This window comes from Arvicanthis niloticus, chromosome 1, assembly GCF_011762505.2.
Source record: "Arvicanthis niloticus isolate mArvNil1 chromosome 1, mArvNil1.pat.X, whole genome shotgun sequence".
In the NCBI taxonomy this organism is placed as follows: Eukaryota; Metazoa; Chordata; class Mammalia; order Rodentia; family Muridae; genus Arvicanthis; species Arvicanthis niloticus.
The window spans coordinates 22,632,300-22,652,782 of NC_047658.1; the positions used below are offsets into that span (position 1 = coordinate 22,632,300).

The window sequence follows — 20,483 nt, forward strand, 5'->3', positions numbered from 1 at the left end:
TTTTTTTTGTCTCAAGGTGTCAGATGTCCTTGGGTTTTGGAATGTCTGTGTGCAGGTGCAGAGTCTTCACTTTGCCTTCAGACTTTAAGAGGAGAGAAGCAAATTTGGAAATGTAGGAGGGTGTCCTAGTTAGGATTTCCTTTCCACTGCTGTGGAGAGACACCATGACCAAGGCAGCCCTTATAAAGAACAACATTTAACTGGGGCTGGCTTATAAGTTCAGAGGTTCAGTCCATTATCATCAAGGCGGGAGCAGGGCAGCATCTAGGCAGGACACGGGGCTGGAGGAGTTGAAAGTTCTACATCTTTCCAAAGTCAAACAGGAGAAGACTGGCTCCCAAGCAGCTAAAAGGAAGGTCTCAGAGCCTATCCCTACAGTGACACACTTCCTTCAGCAAGGCCACACCAACTTCAACAAGGCCACACCTGTCAATACTGCCATTCCATGGGCCAAGCATATTCAAACCACCACAGAGGGGCTGGCTGTGGGCACTACCTCATCTCTGGGACCAGAAGGGTGAAGTGGCTAATATTGCATGGGTCAGAGGAAAGGTGTCATGGTCAGTGTAGTGGTAGAGGGGGAAAGAAGTAGCCAGACCCTTCTGGGCTGGAGCCAGAGAGTGAGAGCTTGGCTTTGAGTGGCAGGGTGTTTCAGTGATTGACAGGTTACCTTTGTGATCCTAGGCAGGCTCTCAATCCTCTTCCCTTTGATTGCTCCATCATGTTCCTCCAGTACTCTGTGAGGAACATGCAGCTATTACCACCTGCAGGTATTGGCACTTACATCCAGAGAGGTTTAGCTGCTTCCCAAAGCGACCCAGCTCGTAAGTGGAGGAGTCAGGATTTGAACACCAGACCCTATGACTGTGAAGCTGAGCAGGCACAGTTTGCCACCCCTGTTGGTATTCCTTCTAGGCTCTGCCCAACAGTCCTTTTTTATAGCAAGCTAGGCCTACCTGGCTGCTCACCATCTACTAAATCTCAATCTCAAGCTCTTCCTTCACCTTGAGGCTTGATTGACAGGAAAGAAAGTACCCCTATTCTCATACTACTTATTCTCATCTAACACATCCCTAAGTTCTGCCGATGTTCCTCCAGATGTTCCTTTACTCAGTCCCTCCATCTCCTCCAGAAGCTACAACTGTATTTGCACTTTGGGCCTCCCATGCCCTGACCTCCTCCAGCTGCCTGTCTCTCCAGTCCTGGCCTTCTGCCATCCTAGCAGGAGCAGGCAGAGCATCACTTTCTAGTTCCTGCCTCACCCACCCTCTCCCCTCCTTCCTCTTACCAGCTTGCCTGGACTCTTTGAGATCACCTTCCTGCTCTAAGACCCATGAATCCTTCAGACACTCCCAGACTGGGCACTGTGTCCTTCCCTTGAGTCCCACAAGTTTCCTATTGCTGACTGCTCAGCCCCTATTCAGATACTGAGTCCTTTCCATTATGTATCCCTTCTCTGTATAGCAGAGCCAGTTCACCAGAAGCCCTCCATATATGCCTGTGAAACTTAGGCGTATTTAATGATCCTCTGATGGTCAGGCCCTGTGCCTGCTTCCACACAGCAGCTTGTATAATCCTATGTGTTGTTTTAGGACAGGTGCTCTGTATCCAAATTGCAGGTATATAAACTGAGGTTCAGAGGCCTTAGGAGATTGCCCAAGGTCACACTTCAGTATCAGAGATAGGATACCATTTGAATAGGAATGTGTCTAATTTTAGAGTCACAATCTCTTCACCCTGTGAGGCCATTTTATCTAGGGTGTCTGTATAAGCCAGGATGGTATGTATAAGTCAAAGTGTTTTAACTCTAATGGTGAAATTTGGGCCCTCCAACAGAGATGGGGTAGAAATTTTGGGGAACATAGCACAGAGCCTCCCTCCCCATCTCTGGCTTCTTGCATGTTGATCACTTGGTAGCTGAGCAGGGGGATGTCTCTGGGTCTCCTGTGCCCTGGCTGCCTCACCCCAAAGCCTTAGGCCTCTTCCTTGAGGCTTTCTTCACCATGAGGCTTGATTGACAGGTCAGGAAGGCGTGTACCCTCTGTTCTTCTCCATCTGACCTTGGCCCCAGCGTCTTTTGTGGGTCAGAGCTTGGGGAGATCTCACTGATGGGCTGGTGAACTGTGCCTGCTCAGCTACATATTAGCAGTGTTTAGGGTGACAGGTCCCCTGCCACCTCAGCTCAGTGATATCCTCAGGGATGCTGATCACCTGCCTCTCCATCCCTCTGCTCTGTAGGTGGTGTACTTCACAGCCACATTCCCTTACGTTGTACTGGTCATCCTCCTTATTCGAGGAGTCACCCTGCCTGGAGCTGGAGCCGGCATCTGGTACTTCATCACACCTAAGTGGGAAAAACTCACGGATGCCACGGTGGGCTCATTTTTCTGTTTATAGTGGACTGGAGGCAGGGGTGGTGTGTGTGTGTGTGTGTGTGTGTGTGTGTGTGTGTGTGCGCGCAAGAGAGAGAGAGAGAGAGAGAGAGAGACAGACAGACAGACAGACAGACTCACTCTCAGGGTAGACCACTCTCCTGGATGTGGAACAGCTGGAGCCTACCTTCCCTTCAGGGTCCCCATGGCTACATCTTCAGGTCTGGGAGATCTTCGTGTGCTAGGATAGTGATCAGGCAACTGAGTGCTTTCAGATTCTGAAGTAGTGGCTCTCCATCTGCAGTTGCAGTCTAGGCCCTGATGATGGCGGGGGTCCTTTGATAGCTTTGGGCCCCTGCACATCACTTATTCGTTACTAAGTATAGCGCATTGGAAGCAGAGTGTTGGTGGCTGGCAAATCAGAGCACAAGCAGATCGTTGATTTTAAAGGCCCCAGACACATTTGAATATTTCCTGAACACAGATGTGGGACCAGCAGATACTTGAACTCTCTCTGTGGGTCAGGTGTATGGACATCACACTCTAAAAAATTCACTCTCTCACACACCCTTCCCTATGAAGGGTGAGTGTGTAACTGCAGATGAATTTTGAAAACTGCTTTTCCAAGAGTACATCAAAAACTCATGGCAAGGACTGAGTTTGACTGCATATACCACAAAGAGTCCAGGTATTGGCAGCATAAACAAGATAACAGTTGAGGTCACGCTCATGGTTGCTGGTCAAAGACCAGTTCAATCCTCTGTGATGTCACGAAGGATCAAGGGTCTGGTCTCTCCTCCTCACCAACCTTAGCACTAGATCCCCGAGATCTGCTGTAGCACCCACCATCACATCATCATTGCAGGCAGCAAAGGTGTGAGAGTCGAGGAAGAGAGGGGCAGCCTTCCTCTTTTGAGGAGCAGAGACTGCAGAGGTTCCACATAATAATTTATTTTCACATAATTGTCCAGGGACTAAATGACATGCTGGTCTTCCCCACTCGAGCCTTCCTGATGGAGAAGCTGGACACAACACTGATTTTCAACCAATCAAAGCATTGTTTCTGAGCAGACAAGAATGGGTGCTGGGTGGATGTGGGTTTTAGCCAGTCTCACACTTGAAATCCACCTTTACATTATTTTAAGTACATAAAAATTTTTTATTACACATTTGCTTCTCTCCCCGCCTCCCGTGTGTGTGTGTGTGTGTGTGTGTGAGTGTGTGAGTGTGTGTGTGAGAAAACAAGCTTTGGGAGTCTGTTCTCTTTCTGCTTGGTCCTGGTCCCCAGTTATTGCTGCAGGTGACTTTAAGTAGTAAAAATTTTCACTAGCCACCTTAAGGTCAATTTCAAGATATGATTATATTGATGAAGATATTCGTTGTAGATGCCATATATACACAGTGTGCAAAGGCTTGAGTGACCTGAAACTTTATGATGGTGGCCAGCAAGCCAAGCTCAGGAGGGAGGTGGCCTTGTGAAGTCTGTCCACTTTGTTGCCACTCTTTCTCAGAGTGTGGAAGCTCAGGTTCTGGCAGTTGTCATAAGGCATAAGACTGTCAATTAAAATGGGTTTTTGTTTTGAATCCGTGACTATATTTCGGTGTCACAGATTGTTCTGAGGGTGGGTAAGCACTTTGAGAGATGTTTGTCATCCTTTTCTGTCTGGTGTGGTGTGGTGGGACGTGTAACCTGGACACAAAGGTAGATTTCCAGTGCGAGGCTGGTAAAGCCGACATCCATTTTCCTTGCCCACTCAGAAAGTCTGCACGAAGATTATCCCAATCCCTCCTTCGATTACACAGTTAGAGTCTCCCAGCTAAGTCCTGCCTGGGCTTCAGGCCCAAGAGAGGCACGGCTTCCATTTGTGCACTCACACCTCTCTTGTCCCCAGTCACCCCCAATTCACGTGGGAAGGTGACATGGTGTCAAGCATGTCACTGGAGGCTGGGCTCACTCGGTGACCTGACTCTCCTTCTTCTCCCCAGGTGTGGAAAGATGCTGCCACTCAGATTTTCTTCTCCCTGTCTGCGGCCTGGGGAGGGCTCATTACTCTTTCCTCTTACAACAAATTCCACAACAACTGCTACAGGTATGTGCAGACATGTGGTCCAGAGGCTGCAGGCCAGCAAACTGAGCAAAATGGAGCCTCAGCATGCACCCTAGGCAGAGTTATAGAGTCATGCAGGAGGAGTGGCTGGCTAATGCCTGGTCACTCACTCCTTCATCTCAGCTGACCCCACTGACCAGGACCCTGAGTGGGGACTCAGTGGCTACCTACAGGATGCAGTATGTCCCTGGAGAGGGTCACTGTGGCTGGCTGTGTCCTGTAGAAGTCCATGTATACAGTCATGGAATAGTCATGTGTGCAGTAGGGTCACTGATCATTTGATTTCAAGAGGTAAAGACAGACTGATGCAGAGGAAGGGACAGCATGGAGCTAGGGGGCATTTGAGGATAGTTTTACCATGTGCTACAAATGCAAGGACGTGGCCCTTTTGGACATCTGTTTTCTCATCTATAGAGCACAGAGTGCAATGTCTTGTGGGTAAGAGGTGATGCACGCAGTTATCAAAGGGTATTATGGATACAGTAGGTACTCGGTAAACAACAGCAGTTACTATCATCATTCAGAATCAAGGTGCCATAATTTAGCTCATAATTTTCTTGAAGGACAGGTGTAGATGCCAGACTCGGGCATTTGAACAGCTTTGGTTACACTGCTCAACAGCTACTGAGGCCAACTGGTCTGAGGACCGTCAGAGGGCAAAGCATTGCTGTGTGTTCACAAGAAGTGAGGCTACATGGCATAGGAGCTAGGCGGAGAGCTAGAAAGCTATTCAAATTCTGTTTCACTACCAAGTAATCCATGCATGCCCCCCATGCATGCCTCCACATGCTCTTTAGGTAGCCCAGGGGTTTACAGGGCAGATGCTTTCTTCACACCAGCTCTGTGCAGGGCTGAGTGAGATGTACAGTCCCCATGTTCACAGCCCCTGAATGAGAGAGGTAAAGTCATTGCCACCATTACAGAACAGGAAGGAAACTGAACGGCTCAGGGTCATTTTAGGTTATACATGAAGCATACTAGCAACCGGGCATGGAGATTGTAAGGTCAGGCTTGGACGGGTTATTAGGTCATAGCAGCTACCATAGGAGCTCCCCGCTTCCACTCAAAATTGCAAGTGGTTGCTACCAACAAAGGGGGTTTAAGGAAGGGAAGGAGGAAAGGAGGAGAAAGAGGAAGAAGGCCAGGATTTTAATGTATGTTCAATGTTCCTTCCTTCTTTCTGTGACCTCACATTTGAGCCTTGGGTAGGCTGTGAACCCCTGGCTCTGTTACCAGCTGAAGGCTCTAGAACAGAGATCCTCAACCTTCCTAATGCTATGACCTTTTAATACAATTAAAAGGTCATGCTGTAGTGACCCTCAACTGTAAACATTTTTAGTTGTTGTGGTGATTTGAATATGCTTGGCTCATGGGAAGTGGTACTATTAGGAGTGTGACCTTGTTGGAGGAAGTGCATCACTGAGGGGGTGCCCAGTGTGGAAGGGTCAGTTTTTTCCTGGTTTTCTTCTGACCAATTTATAGAACTCTCAGCATCTCCAGCGCCATGTCTGCCTAGATGCTGCCATGCTTCTTGACATAATGATAATGGACTGAACCTCTCTGAACCTGTAAGCCAACCCCAATTAAATGTTGTCCTTTGTAAGAGTTGCCTTGGTCATGGTGTCTCTTCATGCAATAAAATCTTAACTAAAACGAAAGTTGGTACCAGGGAGTGAGGTGTTGCTGTGATAGGCCTGGCCATGTTTTTGTTTGGAGGAATGTGGATTTTGAGACTTTCGATTTGGAAAGCAGCAGAATGCTTTAATGGGCCATCTTAGTAGGAATATGGAAAGCATTGGTGCTGAGAGTTCTATATCTTGTTTGGAAGGTAACCCGGAGAAGACTGATTCTTCCATCCACACTGGGCAGAACTTCAAAGCCCACCCCCTCAGTGATGCACTTCCTCCAACAAGGCCACATCTACTCCAACAAGGCCTCACTTTCTAATAGTGTCACTTCCCATGTGGCAAGCATATTCAAACCACCACAAGTGCTACTTCATAACTGTAATTTTGCTAGTTATGAATTGTAATGTAAATATTTTTGGAGATAAAGATTTGCCAAAGCGGTCATGACCTACAGGCTGAGACCCACTGTTCTAGGATGAAGGCAGTGATGCCTGTCTTCGTTGCTTCTCTGGCTCTTTTCAGCCCTTTGATCCCTAGCCCCAGGTTGCCCTCATAATTCTGATGTCATTCCAATGTCCCACTGCCTTTTATTCCTCATAGTGGGTTCCTCATACTGAATCTCAGAACTCTCCTTTGTTACTGTGAGGGCTGGATTATCTCCTATCTTGATATCATAGTTATTTTGGGCTATTATCACAAGAATACTTTATATTGGATAATTTATAAACAACAGAAGTTTATCGTTCATATTTATGATGTTTTAGAACTCTAAGATCAAGGTGCTAGGAGATTCAGTGTCTGATGAGGTCTCTCTCCAAGTTATGGATGGTACCTTGTTGCTGTGTACGAGTAGGGATCAGCGCAGCATGTCCCTCACAGCCTCTTTCATGAGGGCATCGTCTTATTCATTGGATGAAACCATCCTTTCAATGCCCTGCCTTATAAACGTGACCACACTGGGGATTGAGCATCATCATACTAATTAGGGGGAGATGGGAGCATTTAGCCACTGTGAATTAGTTGTGACCCTGTCCTAAGCATAAGGAAATAGAGTTTCCCCCAGTGGTCCCAGATGGGGCCATTATAATGTTATCACATAGAATGATATATAATATCTTTATTAATTCTATGAGAGTGTTATATAATGTAGTTTGATCTCATTCACCCCTTCCTCCTCAGCCTATCTCCTCTTCCCTGCCTCCCTTCACTTTGTGTCTTTTTGTTGTTCAAAGACATTGTCTCATACCAGACCTCCTGCTCCTCTAGCTCTGACAATCTTTCTGCCCCCTCTTCTGTGATGTCTCTGAGCCTTGGGAATAAAGGTTGTGTTGTGGATGTATCAGCTGGGGAATTGGAGACCAGCACCTCACAATCAGCCATTCTCTGCTTTCTCAGATGGTCTCCTTTGTTGAAAAAAGAAAATTCTTTGACGAGGGGTGAGAGCTACATGTTTATCTGTGGAAATAAGAGTGAGTGTTTAGATTACAGTTAGAAATTATACTGGCTTAGGAAAATAGCATTTGAGTCTTTTGAGGCATTTTGGATGGACAGGAGGGCATCTGTGCTCGAGACTGCTTGCTTCTTTCCTTGGATGTATGTGTGTGCGGACAACATGTCCATAGGTGGTCATGCATGCACACGGGTACACAGATACATGGCACATACTTGTCCTTCTCTGCCCCTTCTTACTCACGGAGTTCACCTAATCTCAGACTCTGGTCTTTTCCTTCCAGGGACACGTTAATTGTAACCTGCACCAACAGTGCCACTAGCATCTTTGCTGGGTTCGTCATCTTCTCTGTCATCGGCTTCATGGCCAACGAACGCAAAGTCAACATTGAGAATGTGGCTGACCAAGGTACAGAGCAGTGGTCACCCTGCTTGTTCTAGGGCGGGTTCCTGCCTCGCTTCACAAGCTCCTGATTTGTTCTGTCAGGAACTTGAATGGATGAAGGTGGGGTGCTTGAGTGTCTTGACAGAGTGAGCAAGACAGACTCCATTGAGAAGCTCAACGAAGAGTTACAGAAAGCCTCAACGGAGAGAGTTAGAGACAGATGGTTTTTGGCCTCTTCCCTCTTCCTGTTTCTAGCCCCCCACCCCTGCCTGTTGTCTTCCTTGCTCTCTTAAACTTGCTCCAGCCTGTGTGGGTTGAGGTTGTGCCTGCTGTTCCAGTTAGGCATGAGCAGGGGAGTCGTTAGGCGTCCTACAGCCCTGCAGCGGGCCGGTGCCCGCTGTACAGTGCTGGAGAAGCTGAGTGCCGGTGTTTAATGAGCTCCAACTGGACGCCAGGGGAGCCTTGTCCTTACCAAGCACTTTCCTAATTGTTAGGTCAAGTATGTTCTCAAGGCTTTCTGCTTAGTTAGCACTGCAGCCCTGCGGTTTTCTCCCCAGCGAGTGGAAAGGGTGGATGGGTGGTGGGGGTGGGAGTGGGGGATAGATGTTTACACTACACCCAAATGATGCTAACATTTGCATAGTGCTTTTGAGTTTGTAAGGAGCTTTCATTTGAATACATTCAACTTCTATTTCCAGGACAGCATTTGCAGAGGGAGCATTTGCGATTTTTTTTTTTTTTTTTTTTATTAACCTTATTTCCACTCTGCCTGGTTCTACAGAAGATTAGGGTATTGCAGGTTTGTGGCCGCTGGGGGCTTTCATTGTGGAGATTGCTGATTATTCTGGTCCGGACTGACCAGGCATATGAGCTTCAGCGTGTGGGGACTGTGACAGGAGCAAAGAGGCATGGCCCTGCGCCCCAGCCCCCTCCAGTGGTGGGAGGCTTGTCTGGCAGTTGTCCTTCAAGTGGCTCCCTGTGTTTTTCAGAGTCAGCACACAGCAGAGCCAAGTTCTAGAAGGTCTTCTTTTTGGAGGTGTGGCCCAGTCTCTTCCTGTTTGCCAGGCATAATTAATCACTGCTTCCACTTGTGCCAATACAGCCTCAAAGAGCTAAGGCTCCAGCATACCCCGAGGGTGTTATTATCTCTCCCAGAGAGAGTGTGAGCCCCCAGGGATGTTGGTTCTGTATCAGTGGGCTGTGCAGTGCTTTCCCTGGCTGAGAATTTCCCTATTCTCTGCGAGGAGGCAGGAGATGCTAAGAAGGCCTTATCCTCAGGCACGGAGCCACCCCTAGCTGTTCTGTAACCTCAATTTCTTTTAGTGGAGTCACTGAGGCTGATAGTTTCTGCCCCACTTTCTAGAATATCTGAGACATTTTGGTTTCCAAAACAAAACAAAACACAACCACCAAACCTATCTTGTTGGGAATTAGTGGACGAATTGATAAAAAAAATGGTATTTGGGGACAGACCACTTAGGCTAGCTGCCCTGAGCTGTCTCCTGTCCCGGCCCAGTGAGGCCAGGGGTGGACAGGTACCACTAATAACCAGGTTAAATCTGTGTATCTTCCACATGCAAAGCAGTAGGAATTTCTAGCATGTCCCTCTGAAGTTCCCCCTTCCATAGCTGCTTACTCCCTCCATTTTACAGGAAGAAAATCACATCTAACTGAGGCACCGGAACAATGGGTTCATTCTCCAGGAGGGTCCCTGCGTCTTAGGACCTCTTCCAAGACCCCTTGTGGAACTCACATATATTCTTTTAAAAATTTTATATATTATATATTCTTATTGTCTCTTTTGTTTTTGAGATTATATATAATTACATAACTTCCCCCTTCTCTTTCCTCCCATGTAGTCCTTCTTGCTCTCTTTCAAATTTATGGCCTCTTTTTATCAACTGCTATTGTATGTGCACACACACACACACACACACACACACACACACACACTCCTAAATAGAAACTGCTTGGTCTGTATGATGTTACTTGTATGGATGTTTTCAGGGCAGACCCTTTGGTATTGGATAACCAGTTGGTATGGACTTCCTTGGGGAAGACTGTTTCTCTCACTCTCAGCTTTATATCTGTAGTTTTTTTGTGTAGGGTTGAAGCCTCATGATTTTTCCTGTCTTCTTTGGCATGTCCATCATTGTTCAGTTCATGTTTAGGCAGTTATGTTGCTGAGACTTTATGAATGTGGCTCACACACATTCTTTTTTTGTTGTTTTTTTATTGGATATTATATTTACATTTCAGATTTTATCCCCTTACCCCATTCCCCCCACCACCCAGGGACCCCCTATCCCATACCCCCTCCTCATGCTTCTATGAGTATGTACCCCCACCTACCCCCCTCACTCCCACCTCCCCACCCTCGAATTTCCCCCCACTTGGTGTTCAGCCTTCATGGGACCAAGGATCTCCTCTCCCACCTATGCCTGACAAGGCCGTCCTCCCCTACATATACAGATGAAGTCGTGGGTCTCTCCCTATGTGCTCCCAGGCTGGTGGTTTAGACCCTGGGAGCTCTGGTTGGTTGGTATTTTTGCTCTTCTCATGGGACCACAATCCCTTTCAGCTCCTTCAGTCTTCTCTCTAACTCCTCCCCTTGATCAGATTAATGGTTAGCTGCTCACACACATTCTTATCTGTTCTTCTGAAGTATATTTCCCCTTGTTCCAAGAACGCTCTGCAGAATGTGTGCCGAGTAACGTGTGGGGTCAGCTGCGCCCCAGCCTAGCTGAGCGGTATCCAGCATATCCATATGCAGGACAGCTGCTGGTCCAAACACTGGCCACTGTGTTATGGTGGTTTGTCAGAAACAGCATCATAATGAGGCCAATTGGTTGCAGTGACCACTCTCTTCTCAGGAAGTGTGCCTGTCAGAATTATTGACCTTCCTTCAAGGCAGAAACACCCAAAGGATGGAATGATATTCAAGCACCACAGTTGAGACACTGGTAGAAAGTGTCCCAGGGACTTTGTGTCAGCTTCCCGGGCTGGCTTTCTGGGTCTGTTTTAGACCTATTTTCAACTGTTGTTTAATACAGACTTTTCTTTTATGCTTCACTTAAGAAGCCTTTGGAGCCTGGCTCTACAGTCTGTTCAATAAATGTATAGGACAGGGGGTATCTCCAAGGTTTTATCTCGAGGACAGGCCTTCAAGATTTTATATTTTCAACACCCTCAGGCCTTGTGAAACATTAGGAACCAACAACCCAATAAATTCTGGTTTTAAAAAAGTGCTGTTATGCTGGCTGGAGAAATGGCTCAGCAGTGAAGAACACTTGCTGCTCTTTCAGAAGACCAGAGTTCAATTCCCAGTACCTATATCAGGTAGCTCACAACTGCCTGTATCCCAGTCCCAGGGGAGCTGATGCCCTCTTCTGGATGCTGGGCACCTGCATGCTGAAAAGACATAAACACAGCCCCCCCCCATCATATGGTACTCTTAGGAAGCTATCTCCCCCCCCCCCGGCCCCCGCATGTCTCTGCTTTCTAATTAAAGCAGGTTTCTGTCCGAGCTTCTTCTCTCCTTGCTGTGACAAAATGCTAACAAAATCAAGGAGGGAGGATTTATCTGCCTCACAGTCAGAGGGGGATGCATTTTTCATTTCGGGGAAGGTATGAGGATTGGCACTTGCTGCATATGGTCACATTGCCTCTATAGGAATAATTGCCTCTATAGGAATATAAGTTAGGAAGGACAGAGAGAAGAGAGAGAGAGAGAGAGAGAGAGAGAGAGAGAGAGAGAGAGAGAGAGCCAACATAGAGACTCTTTCACAGACATGCCCAGAGGATTGTTCCCTAGGTGACTTTAGATCCTGCCAAGTTGAAAGAATGGATCATCAAATTATCCTACTTCAACCCAGTTGTGAGAAACAAAACTGTCTTCAGACACTGCCAGGTACCCCTCAGGGCTCAATATCAACAATTCTACCAGAGGGTAATAATTATCTTCGCCTCCATTCAAATAAAAGAATGTAGTTTCTTAGTATTTGCATGGGAGATAGCATGGTCTAATTAGCAGAGACGAGCATAAGTAAGAGACAGTGGAGCAAACCCATGACCTGTGAAATAGTTCAGGATCTCAGCGGAGAGAAGGCTGTGGGTAGAGGGGCTTTGAGTGGGACCTCCCTGACACCATCTCTCTCACTTTGTCCAGGGCCAGGCATTGCATTTGTGGTCTACCCGGAGGCCTTAACCAGGCTGCCTCTCTCTCCATTCTGGGCCATCATCTTTTTCCTGATGCTTCTCACACTTGGACTTGACACCATGGTGAGTCCCTGTCTCTCCCACCCCTTCCCCTCAAACCCTTCAAAGACTCCACTTTCCATGATTCTATGACATAGGCTTATGGGTGGCTTCTCTTGAGTAATGTCTGGATGGTGAGGGACCTGTGTAGAGTCACAGTAACTCTGTGCATGTGCATTTGAGTGTGCGTGCTTAAGAAAAAAATCTCAGTACATATCTCAGGATGGCCTTGAGCTTCTTAGCCCCCTTTCTCAGCTTCCTGAGTGCCAGGATTACGTGAGTGCACCATCACAGCCAATTTAACCTCAAATTTTTGGTGACCATGTGATGGTACAAAGGGGCTCTCATCTCTCTTCCATTCCCTCTTTCTGTTCTCCATGCCAAGTTTTAGCCTGCCTCCTTCCCTCCCTGGCATCATCTTGCTAACATGAATTCTGTAGGACAGCATAAGGGATGATAATATGAAGTCAATTTTAGGAAAATTGCTTTGAGGCTGAACTTACTACAAATCACGCTGACAGGTGCTCAGAGTTTAGTCATTGGGTGCAAAGTGGGTTTCCCTTCAAATAGGAGATCAAATGGTAGATAACTAGAGGAGAGGAATTTACATCTCATGAATACAAAACGAAGCTAAGATGTCCTGATGGATGATTGGGAGTGCATTCCCTAGAGGTCTGGGTTAGAGCTTCTGAAGCTTACACACTGCTTGAGTTCTCCTGACTTTGTGTGTTGGCATCCAGAAAGGTCATTTAGACCTATCAAAGGAATGACACTAAAAAATACACAGAACACAAGCACAGCTCTCTCTAGTGACATACACAAAGCACGTTGGAGGGGGTTTTGAGAGGGATAGTTGAACTCCAATGCTTTTGTCCTGGTTCTTTTTAGTTTGCTACCATCGAGACCATCGTGACCTCCATCTCGGATGAGTTTCCCAAATATCTGCGCACACACAAGCCTGTGTTCACCTTGGGCTGCTGCATCTGCTTCTTCATTATGGGCTTCCCAATGATCACACAGGTGAGAGTCCTCGTTGCATGACCAGATGCAGTGGAGGACGTATGATGACTGTCCAATGATCACTCTTGGGTAAGAACCTACTATTTACAGGTGATTATGGGTCAGGTGGGAGATGTGTAATGGCTGTCTGTCATCACGCAGCTGAGAGCCTGCTGCCATAAGCTCGATGTGGAGCAGGTGGAGGACTTGTGATGGCTGGCTATCCCTGTATTTACATTTCTCAGACCTCAAAACCAGTGCCAAATCCCTGTCATTTCCATAGATGGCACGAACTCAATGATGATTGTGACCACACATGGAAATATGTCATCTTGGCTCCTAGCAAGGCCCTTGGTATCTTCATAATTGAGATGTAGTCTTCTTGAGCCAATAAGACAGGTGTGTCCTACTTAAAGAAAGCAGAAAGCAGAAAGCAGAAAGCAGGAATGTCCAGATTTATCCACCAGTCACATTTCCAAGATGGTTATTATTATATATAAACACAAATGTCACTTGAGGTTTTTTTTTCTAGTCTTGAGTGTGTTGGCAAATTACATGGTGACACTTAGGGCATACACTGTACTTGCTGTCTCTGTGGCCTTGAACGATCCACTCCTCTGGGCCTTAGTTCTTGTATCTATAAAGTGGTGGAGGAATGAGATGACCTCCAAGCCTCATCTGTTGCAGGGAGATTTCAGAGAAAGGCAGAGAGAAGAGAGAACTCAGAATGTGTGAAGAAAGCCCAGTGTATTAGTCAGAGTTCTCTAGAGAAACAGAACTGATAGGGGTCAGCTTATGCCAGGTGGTTAGAGTAGTTCAAAATCTGCCTCACACCTGAGGAGCTGAGAACCCAACAGTTAGTTACTTAGTGCCTCAAGCAGTCTCAGTCTGCTGCTGAAGACCTGGAGGGTTCCTGGAGAGCTTGGTTCACCTTGGGAGCCTGGAAAGGCTGCTTTGGATATTACCGAAGGAGTCAGTAGCAACGAGGTCAATTAACTCTGAGCTTTGAGGGAAGGCCAGGCTGAGAAAGAGTGGACACTTTTCCTTCTTTTGTGACCTTTTACATCTGGTCCCTTCCAGATGTAAAACCTTCCAGAGGGTGCCAACTGCATTTAGAGTGGGTCTTCCCAAGTGAATGAAGGGAAGCAGGAGAATTCCTCAAAGAGATTCAGGTGATGCTAAAGTCAGCTCACAGCCGTAGCTAAAGGTCACACGAGGGTCAATCAAGTGCATCTACACAGGTAGAAGTGGTCACTGATGGCTCACAGCAAATATGGAGCCAGGAGGCTGTTCTCACAGCTACCTCAGAGGCTGACCTTCGCCTTGGAAAAAATATAAGGTATTTAGTCAGCTTTTTGTGCTTCATCGATCACATCAGAGGTCATTGAGGGATGTCCCTGTTAAGCTGGCCAAGTCTCCAGTTTACATGCCTTGTCCAGGTATAGGTCTCTGTTGTGGAACAGGGAGGACTCTGAACCTGCTGGTCCTCAGGAGGGAGAAGAGGGGCTATTACAGGTGGGAAGATGGAGCCCGGTCACAGAGTCCTATTTGACGGTGGCTGTTTCTCTCTCCTGCTAGGGTGGAATCTACATGTTTCAGCTTGTGGACACCTATGCTGCCTCCTATGCCCTTGTCATCATTGCCATATTTGAGCTTGTTGGCATCTCCTATGTGTATGGTAAGGGGACAATCGGCCTGTTGCCAAGGGAGAGCCAGAATGTACGGTAGACCTTGCTGACAAGTATGTACCCCATAGGTAAAGGGTTTCAATGCCTCTATTTCTGAGCTTGCCTCAGGATCACTGTGGTGAAATTGAATGAGAAACCAAAGGTGTCTGATTGTGAATCTTAGCAGTGTGTGAAGAAGGTAGTAGGACCTGGCTTTGGGTATGGGCTGGCACAGTTAATACCTGTGGCCAGTGGTCAGATGAGGAAGGAGGACTTTTTTACTGGTGTGGGGTTATTCTCTCTGTTGGTGGTGTCAGTGCCCATGTGCTTGGGGTGAAAGGTGGCTGCGTCCCACAGCCCCAGGGTACCAAAGGCCATTTGATCATAGAGCCTTTCAGTCTTGGTAACCTGGGAGAACTTGACATACAGTATCTAAGTCCCAGATTTTCCCAGAAAAGAAACTTTCAGTTTCCTAATGGTTTACTAGTTCTGCCATCACCATAGCAACACACACCCCATCCATTAGAGCTATTATCAAGGATAAAGGATGGCAGCCACCTCTGCCCTTTGTGCACAAGTATGTGTCCTGGAGATCACCCCAGAAGTTTCCTGGTTAGTCTGCTCAGTTTGGCTCAGGTACTGCTAGCTCCTTTTTGCTTAGACATTTTAGAATGGTCACTAGCTAAGGCCACATAGCAACTATTAGGAGGATAAAACATTCAGGGTTCAATGATCTAATAGTATTACAATCCCTGAAGAGATAGCAACTCTGTCCTAAGAGAAAAGTAAGTGAAATAAATTTCTTGGAATAGAGGTGCCACCAGGTCACCATATGGGGAGGCCAGAAGTATCTGCAGAGCTCTGACCTCCAAAATGAGGACAACACACTTTCCAACTTCTGTGTGCCCTGTGAATAAGTGTCTTGATTGTTAGTATCATACTGACAGGTATGCAAAAGTTATTGGTTTTCCCGAAAATCTCATTAAAATAAAAGAGAAATAAAATAGAGCAGAAAATCAGGATAGAAAATTAAAGTCTTTCATGTAAAGTGTAGGCACCCTAGAAACAAGAAGAGGCTACAATCATTACTTAAAAAAAAATTACTGAGCATGGTGGCACATGCCTTAAACCCAGCACTGGGGAGGCAGAGATAAGTAGCCAGCCTGGTCTACAAAGTTCCGGGACAGCCAGAGGACTTCACAGAGACCCCCTACCTTGAAAAACAAAACAGAACAGAACAGAACAGAACAGAACAGAACAGAACAGAACAGAACAAAACAAACAAACAAAAAAAATCACATATGCAGTTTATGTGTGTGTGAGTATGAGTGTGTGTACCTGGGCATGGACATGGAGGTCAGAAGAGGACAGTAGATCCCCTGGAGCTGGAGTTACTGGTGGTCGTGAGCCTGGTGTGGGTGCTGGGGGGGGGTCATACTCTGGCTCTTTAGAAAAACTGTGTGTGCTCTTAGCCACAGAGCCATCTCTCTAGCCCTGCAGTTACTCTCAGAGGGGAGTTGAAGAGAAATTTTTGTAAGACTCAAGATCATCTCCCCACTGCAGGGAGAGTTTGGTTGCTGGAAAGAGCAGGGGGCTTCACTTGTAGCTTGTCTGCAGCCAGGCCCACGAGCACAGACTTAGCGCTTTCAGCTGGTTCTCTACTGCTAATTGCCACAAAAGGCACATTCTTGTAAAACAGACCTATTCAGTGAGGCTTAAAAGCAATTAAACCAAACCTTTTAATATGCCTAATTTTAGAAGTTAAATCGACCCCCCTGAACCCTAAGCAAATCTAGCTATGGAGGAATGAGTAAACTTCAAGTGCTTCAGTATTGGGCTATGCTAATTTTCCTGGTTCTCCCTTAGCCTCTGTTTTTAATTTTTTTGGAGAAATCTCTAGGTTTCCCATGATGGTCATATAGACATGTGGTTTGGTCATTAGTATATCATGGCCTCCCTCTCCATTTGGCACATCTTGGCTACACCTGGATGAGTTTTTAGACATCCCCAGTACAGCAGTGGTCCTCCAACTGTGGACTGCAGCCTCTTCCCGGGATTGAGCCTTTCATAGGACTTGCCTAAGACCATCAGAAAACACAGCTATTTGCAATTTACAACAGTAGCAAAATCACAGTTATCAAGTAGCAATGAAATAATTTTATGGTTGGGGGTCACCACAACCCAGGCCACTGTATTAAAGGGTCACAGCATTAGGAAGTCTGGAGACCACTGTAATGCAGAGACTTTCACTCAGGAAGCTATCAGGTCCCCTTTGTATATTGAACCCCCATTTCTGTGGGGGTTCCACTTCTGATATCAGTGCCTTTCCTCCAAAGCAGCGTTTCAACCCCCTCCTAAACTAAGAGGTTGCCAGGGGGGGGTGGATCTATGGGTGGAGAAGAGTCTCCTTTACATTTTGCTTTGGTGAAGTTTTAGAGTGGCCAGGAAGACAACAGGCATGTACATGCCACTGCCAAGACACCTGGAACTAAGCCCTGGAGGTGTTGCCATGACAGTTTTCAACCTCACTGCAGAGACTGTTTAGTATCTATGTCAACATTCATTTAGCCCCAGTATTCCAGGTAGCAAGCCATCTGTCTGATGGTTTCCTGTCACAATAGGGGTTATGTTGATTTAAGTTGGGTTCTTCCTTAGCCAAGGTTCTTGAGTGAGGGGCACCCCACCCCTGCCCACTGCACCTCACACATGTCCCCTGCTGTCTCTTTGCAGGCTTGCAGAGGTTCTGTGAAGACATTGAGATGATGATTGGATTCCAGCCCAACATTTTCTGGAAAGTCTGCTGGGCGTTCGTCACGCCGACCATTTTAACCGTAAGGGCTGAATGCTTTCCTCTCACAGACACTGCCTCTCCTGTACTTCAATGTTTTGCCTTTGAGCTCATGTGTGCCTCCCCGTGAAGTTGGAGAGCTGGTGGGGTGGGTATTAGCCTTGTCTTACGGGGTGAGTGTATTGTAGGCCAGAAAAGTACTTACTTCCAGGTATCTGGCTAGTCAGGGCTAGGATTGATCATGAGATGTCAGCACATCTTTGTAGAATATGCGCATCATATCCATCTCCTTTTGTGCTAGCAGGTAGCAGTCAACAGCCACGTAGAACACACATCTACCATGGTTCAGATTTTGTTCTGGGTGATTGGTGTGTGGAGCTCTCTCTCAGCAGTCCTGCCAGGCTGGCGTAATTATCTCTGTCTTGCAGAAGGGGAACGTCCTATTTCCTTTTCAGTTGTCATGTTAAGATAACCTAACAAAAACAGCTCAGGGGACAAAAGGGTTTATTTCTACTTACAGTTCCAGGTTGTAGTTCATCACAGTAGGGAAGCCACAGTACCAGGAGATTGAAGCAGCTGGGTACATCCAGTCAAAGGCAGAGAGAAATGAATGCACGTGTGTTTGCTGGTGCCCAGTTAGATTTCCACTTTTCAGAAAAGGATTTATTCTATTATTTTCTTACACGTGTATATGTGTGTGTCGGTGTGCATGTATGTGCAGGTGCATGTGGGAAGCTGAAGACTTCAGAAGATGGCATTGGATCCCCTGGAGCTGTAGTTAAGGTGGCTGTGAGCCGGGAACCAAATTCCAATCCTCTATGAGAGCAACACGTGCTCTTAACCCTTTGAGCTATTTCTCCAGCCCCCGATCTTCATGAGATCCCTCTGCCTAGGGAATGAAGCTGCCTACAATGGACTGTATTTTCTCACATCAACCAACATAAGCATGACGACACCCCACAGGCATGCCCACAGGCCAACCTGATCTAGGCAATCCTTCATTGACACTCCTTTCCGAATGGTTCTAGGTTGTGTCAAGGGAACAATTAAAACTAAGTATCCCAGGGAAACGGAAGCCTGGAGTTATGTGGCTGAACTAGCAGTAAATGTACAATGGTTAGCAACAGTCTGGATTTGAACCCACACGTTCTGGCTCCTAACCATTCTCCATGTGCCTACTCTACAATTAATGTAGCTTTAATCAGGCGTTTACTGCTGATTTAATAGCTTTTGAGAGCCATGTTGTCAGCTTCAAGTGTGGGGAAGGTGTTTTGAGATCACCTGACATTCTTCTTCCTAATGAGCAGAGCTGCACATGTGCCTGTAGTCTGTACAGAGATTTAAACTCACACATGTAACCCCCTCATTGTGCCTGAAGCTATCAGTGGCCTCACTTCTCCAAGCTAATTAGCAGGGATGTTTTGTCTTTCCCCTCCTCTGAGGCTTGCTTTTTTTCTTCCTCTGGCTCACGGGGAATCCTTTTTGAGCAAGCCTGGAGGAAGTTGTCTGTAATTTTTATTTGGCCCAGTAGGTGGCACTAGAAACCAGCTAGAAAGCCCGCTTTTCAACACCAGACTCCAGCTTCTTTTAAGATGCAGGATGAATAAAAGCAATGAGAATGTATTTTTTTCTTTATTTGCTTGCCTTTCCCCCTCCCCCATCTGAGAGTATGTTCTAATCAAGCCATATCTTTCTGAAAAGCTAGAGGTTTAGACAGAAAATCCATTCCACAGCCTTCGTCTTCCGTGCGGACACTGACGGCTTACCCACATCTATATCCGTGGTCTGAAAAGTCCTGCTGGAGTTGGGGCATGAGAGCTGAAAAATATTAAAGACAAATGCTCAGGGATGAAATGTGTATGGGGCTGGCTTAGCTTAAGGTGTGAAGATGCTGTTGTTGCCTGTTGCCTGAATATGCTGTGTTAGCAAATTCTGTCCCTGTTGACCCTTGGCCCCCTGGTTTTCATTCCTTGTGGTTTATTATCAGCAGAGTCAGTGTGAGAATATGTTCTAGATTCTGCCCTCCTTTTCCTCTTATCCCAGAAGAGTGTCAGAATTTTGCCTTGCTCTGTGGAGATGCACCACACGGCCATCTGCCTGCTGCTGCTGCTGCTGCTGTTGCTGCGTGTATCCAGGCAGGCCCTTTATTGGCCTTATCAGTGATGTTTTACACCCATGCCATCTCCCCACTTTACAGATGTGTGCATTTGAGGCTCAGAGAGGGTAAGGGACTTGCTCTAGGCCACACAAGACCACGGAACTAAAACACTGTCTGTGAGCTGGGATGGCCTTCAAGCTTGTCCTCTGTGTTCTAACAACCTAGGTACAGCATGGCCAGTTTGGGTTAGAAGTCAAGTCTTCAGACTCAGGGAGGAGGGGTTCCTGGAACTTGTTAGTTTTTCTTTCATTCTTGGGGAAGTTCCTCAGTTTTGCTGTGACTTGGTAGAGTCCATGTCAGAAGTTGCGGATTCACCCTGGGGTTATCTTGAGCAGATTCTCTGTACTGTTTGGAGCTAGGGATGTCATTAGATCTGTCATTACCACCAACCAGTGTGTCTCTTGTGTCTGACTTGGTTGCTGTGAAAGGCAGAGGTGAGCATGACTCGGTGGCAAAGCCTACCCCAAGTCATCAAAGCTGACTTGGCAGAGGGAGATTCATGGCAAGCCACTGGCTTGTGCCTAAACGTTTGATGTGATATTTGCAAAAGTGGAAATGGGTGTCAAAGGTCTCAGCCCTGCCTATATTTCACCATTCGCCTCTGTAGCATAGGTATCTTCCAGGTCCTGGACCAGGGAAAGATTATGGGTTTAAATTACTTCAGGGCCTCTG

General features: G+C 46.8%; 1 protein-coding gene across 1 annotated transcript in view; it reads left to right on the top strand.

Moving 5' to 3' along the window:
• Slc6a5 (solute carrier family 6 member 5) overlaps positions 1-20,483 on the top strand; it is a 52,491-nt gene that overhangs the window by 22,989 nt on the left and 9,019 nt on the right. The window contains exons 8-14 of the mRNA XM_034511741.2: positions 2,239-2,373; positions 4,359-4,462; positions 7,842-7,966; positions 12,111-12,223; positions 13,088-13,219; positions 14,777-14,876; positions 17,596-17,696. Coding sequence (XP_034367632.1) covers positions 2,239-2,373; positions 4,359-4,462; positions 7,842-7,966; positions 12,111-12,223; positions 13,088-13,219; positions 14,777-14,876; positions 17,596-17,696 — 810 coding nt within the window. The remainder of the gene's footprint in view (positions 1-2,238; positions 2,374-4,358; positions 4,463-7,841; positions 7,967-12,110; positions 12,224-13,087; positions 13,220-14,776; positions 14,877-17,595; positions 17,697-20,483) is intronic.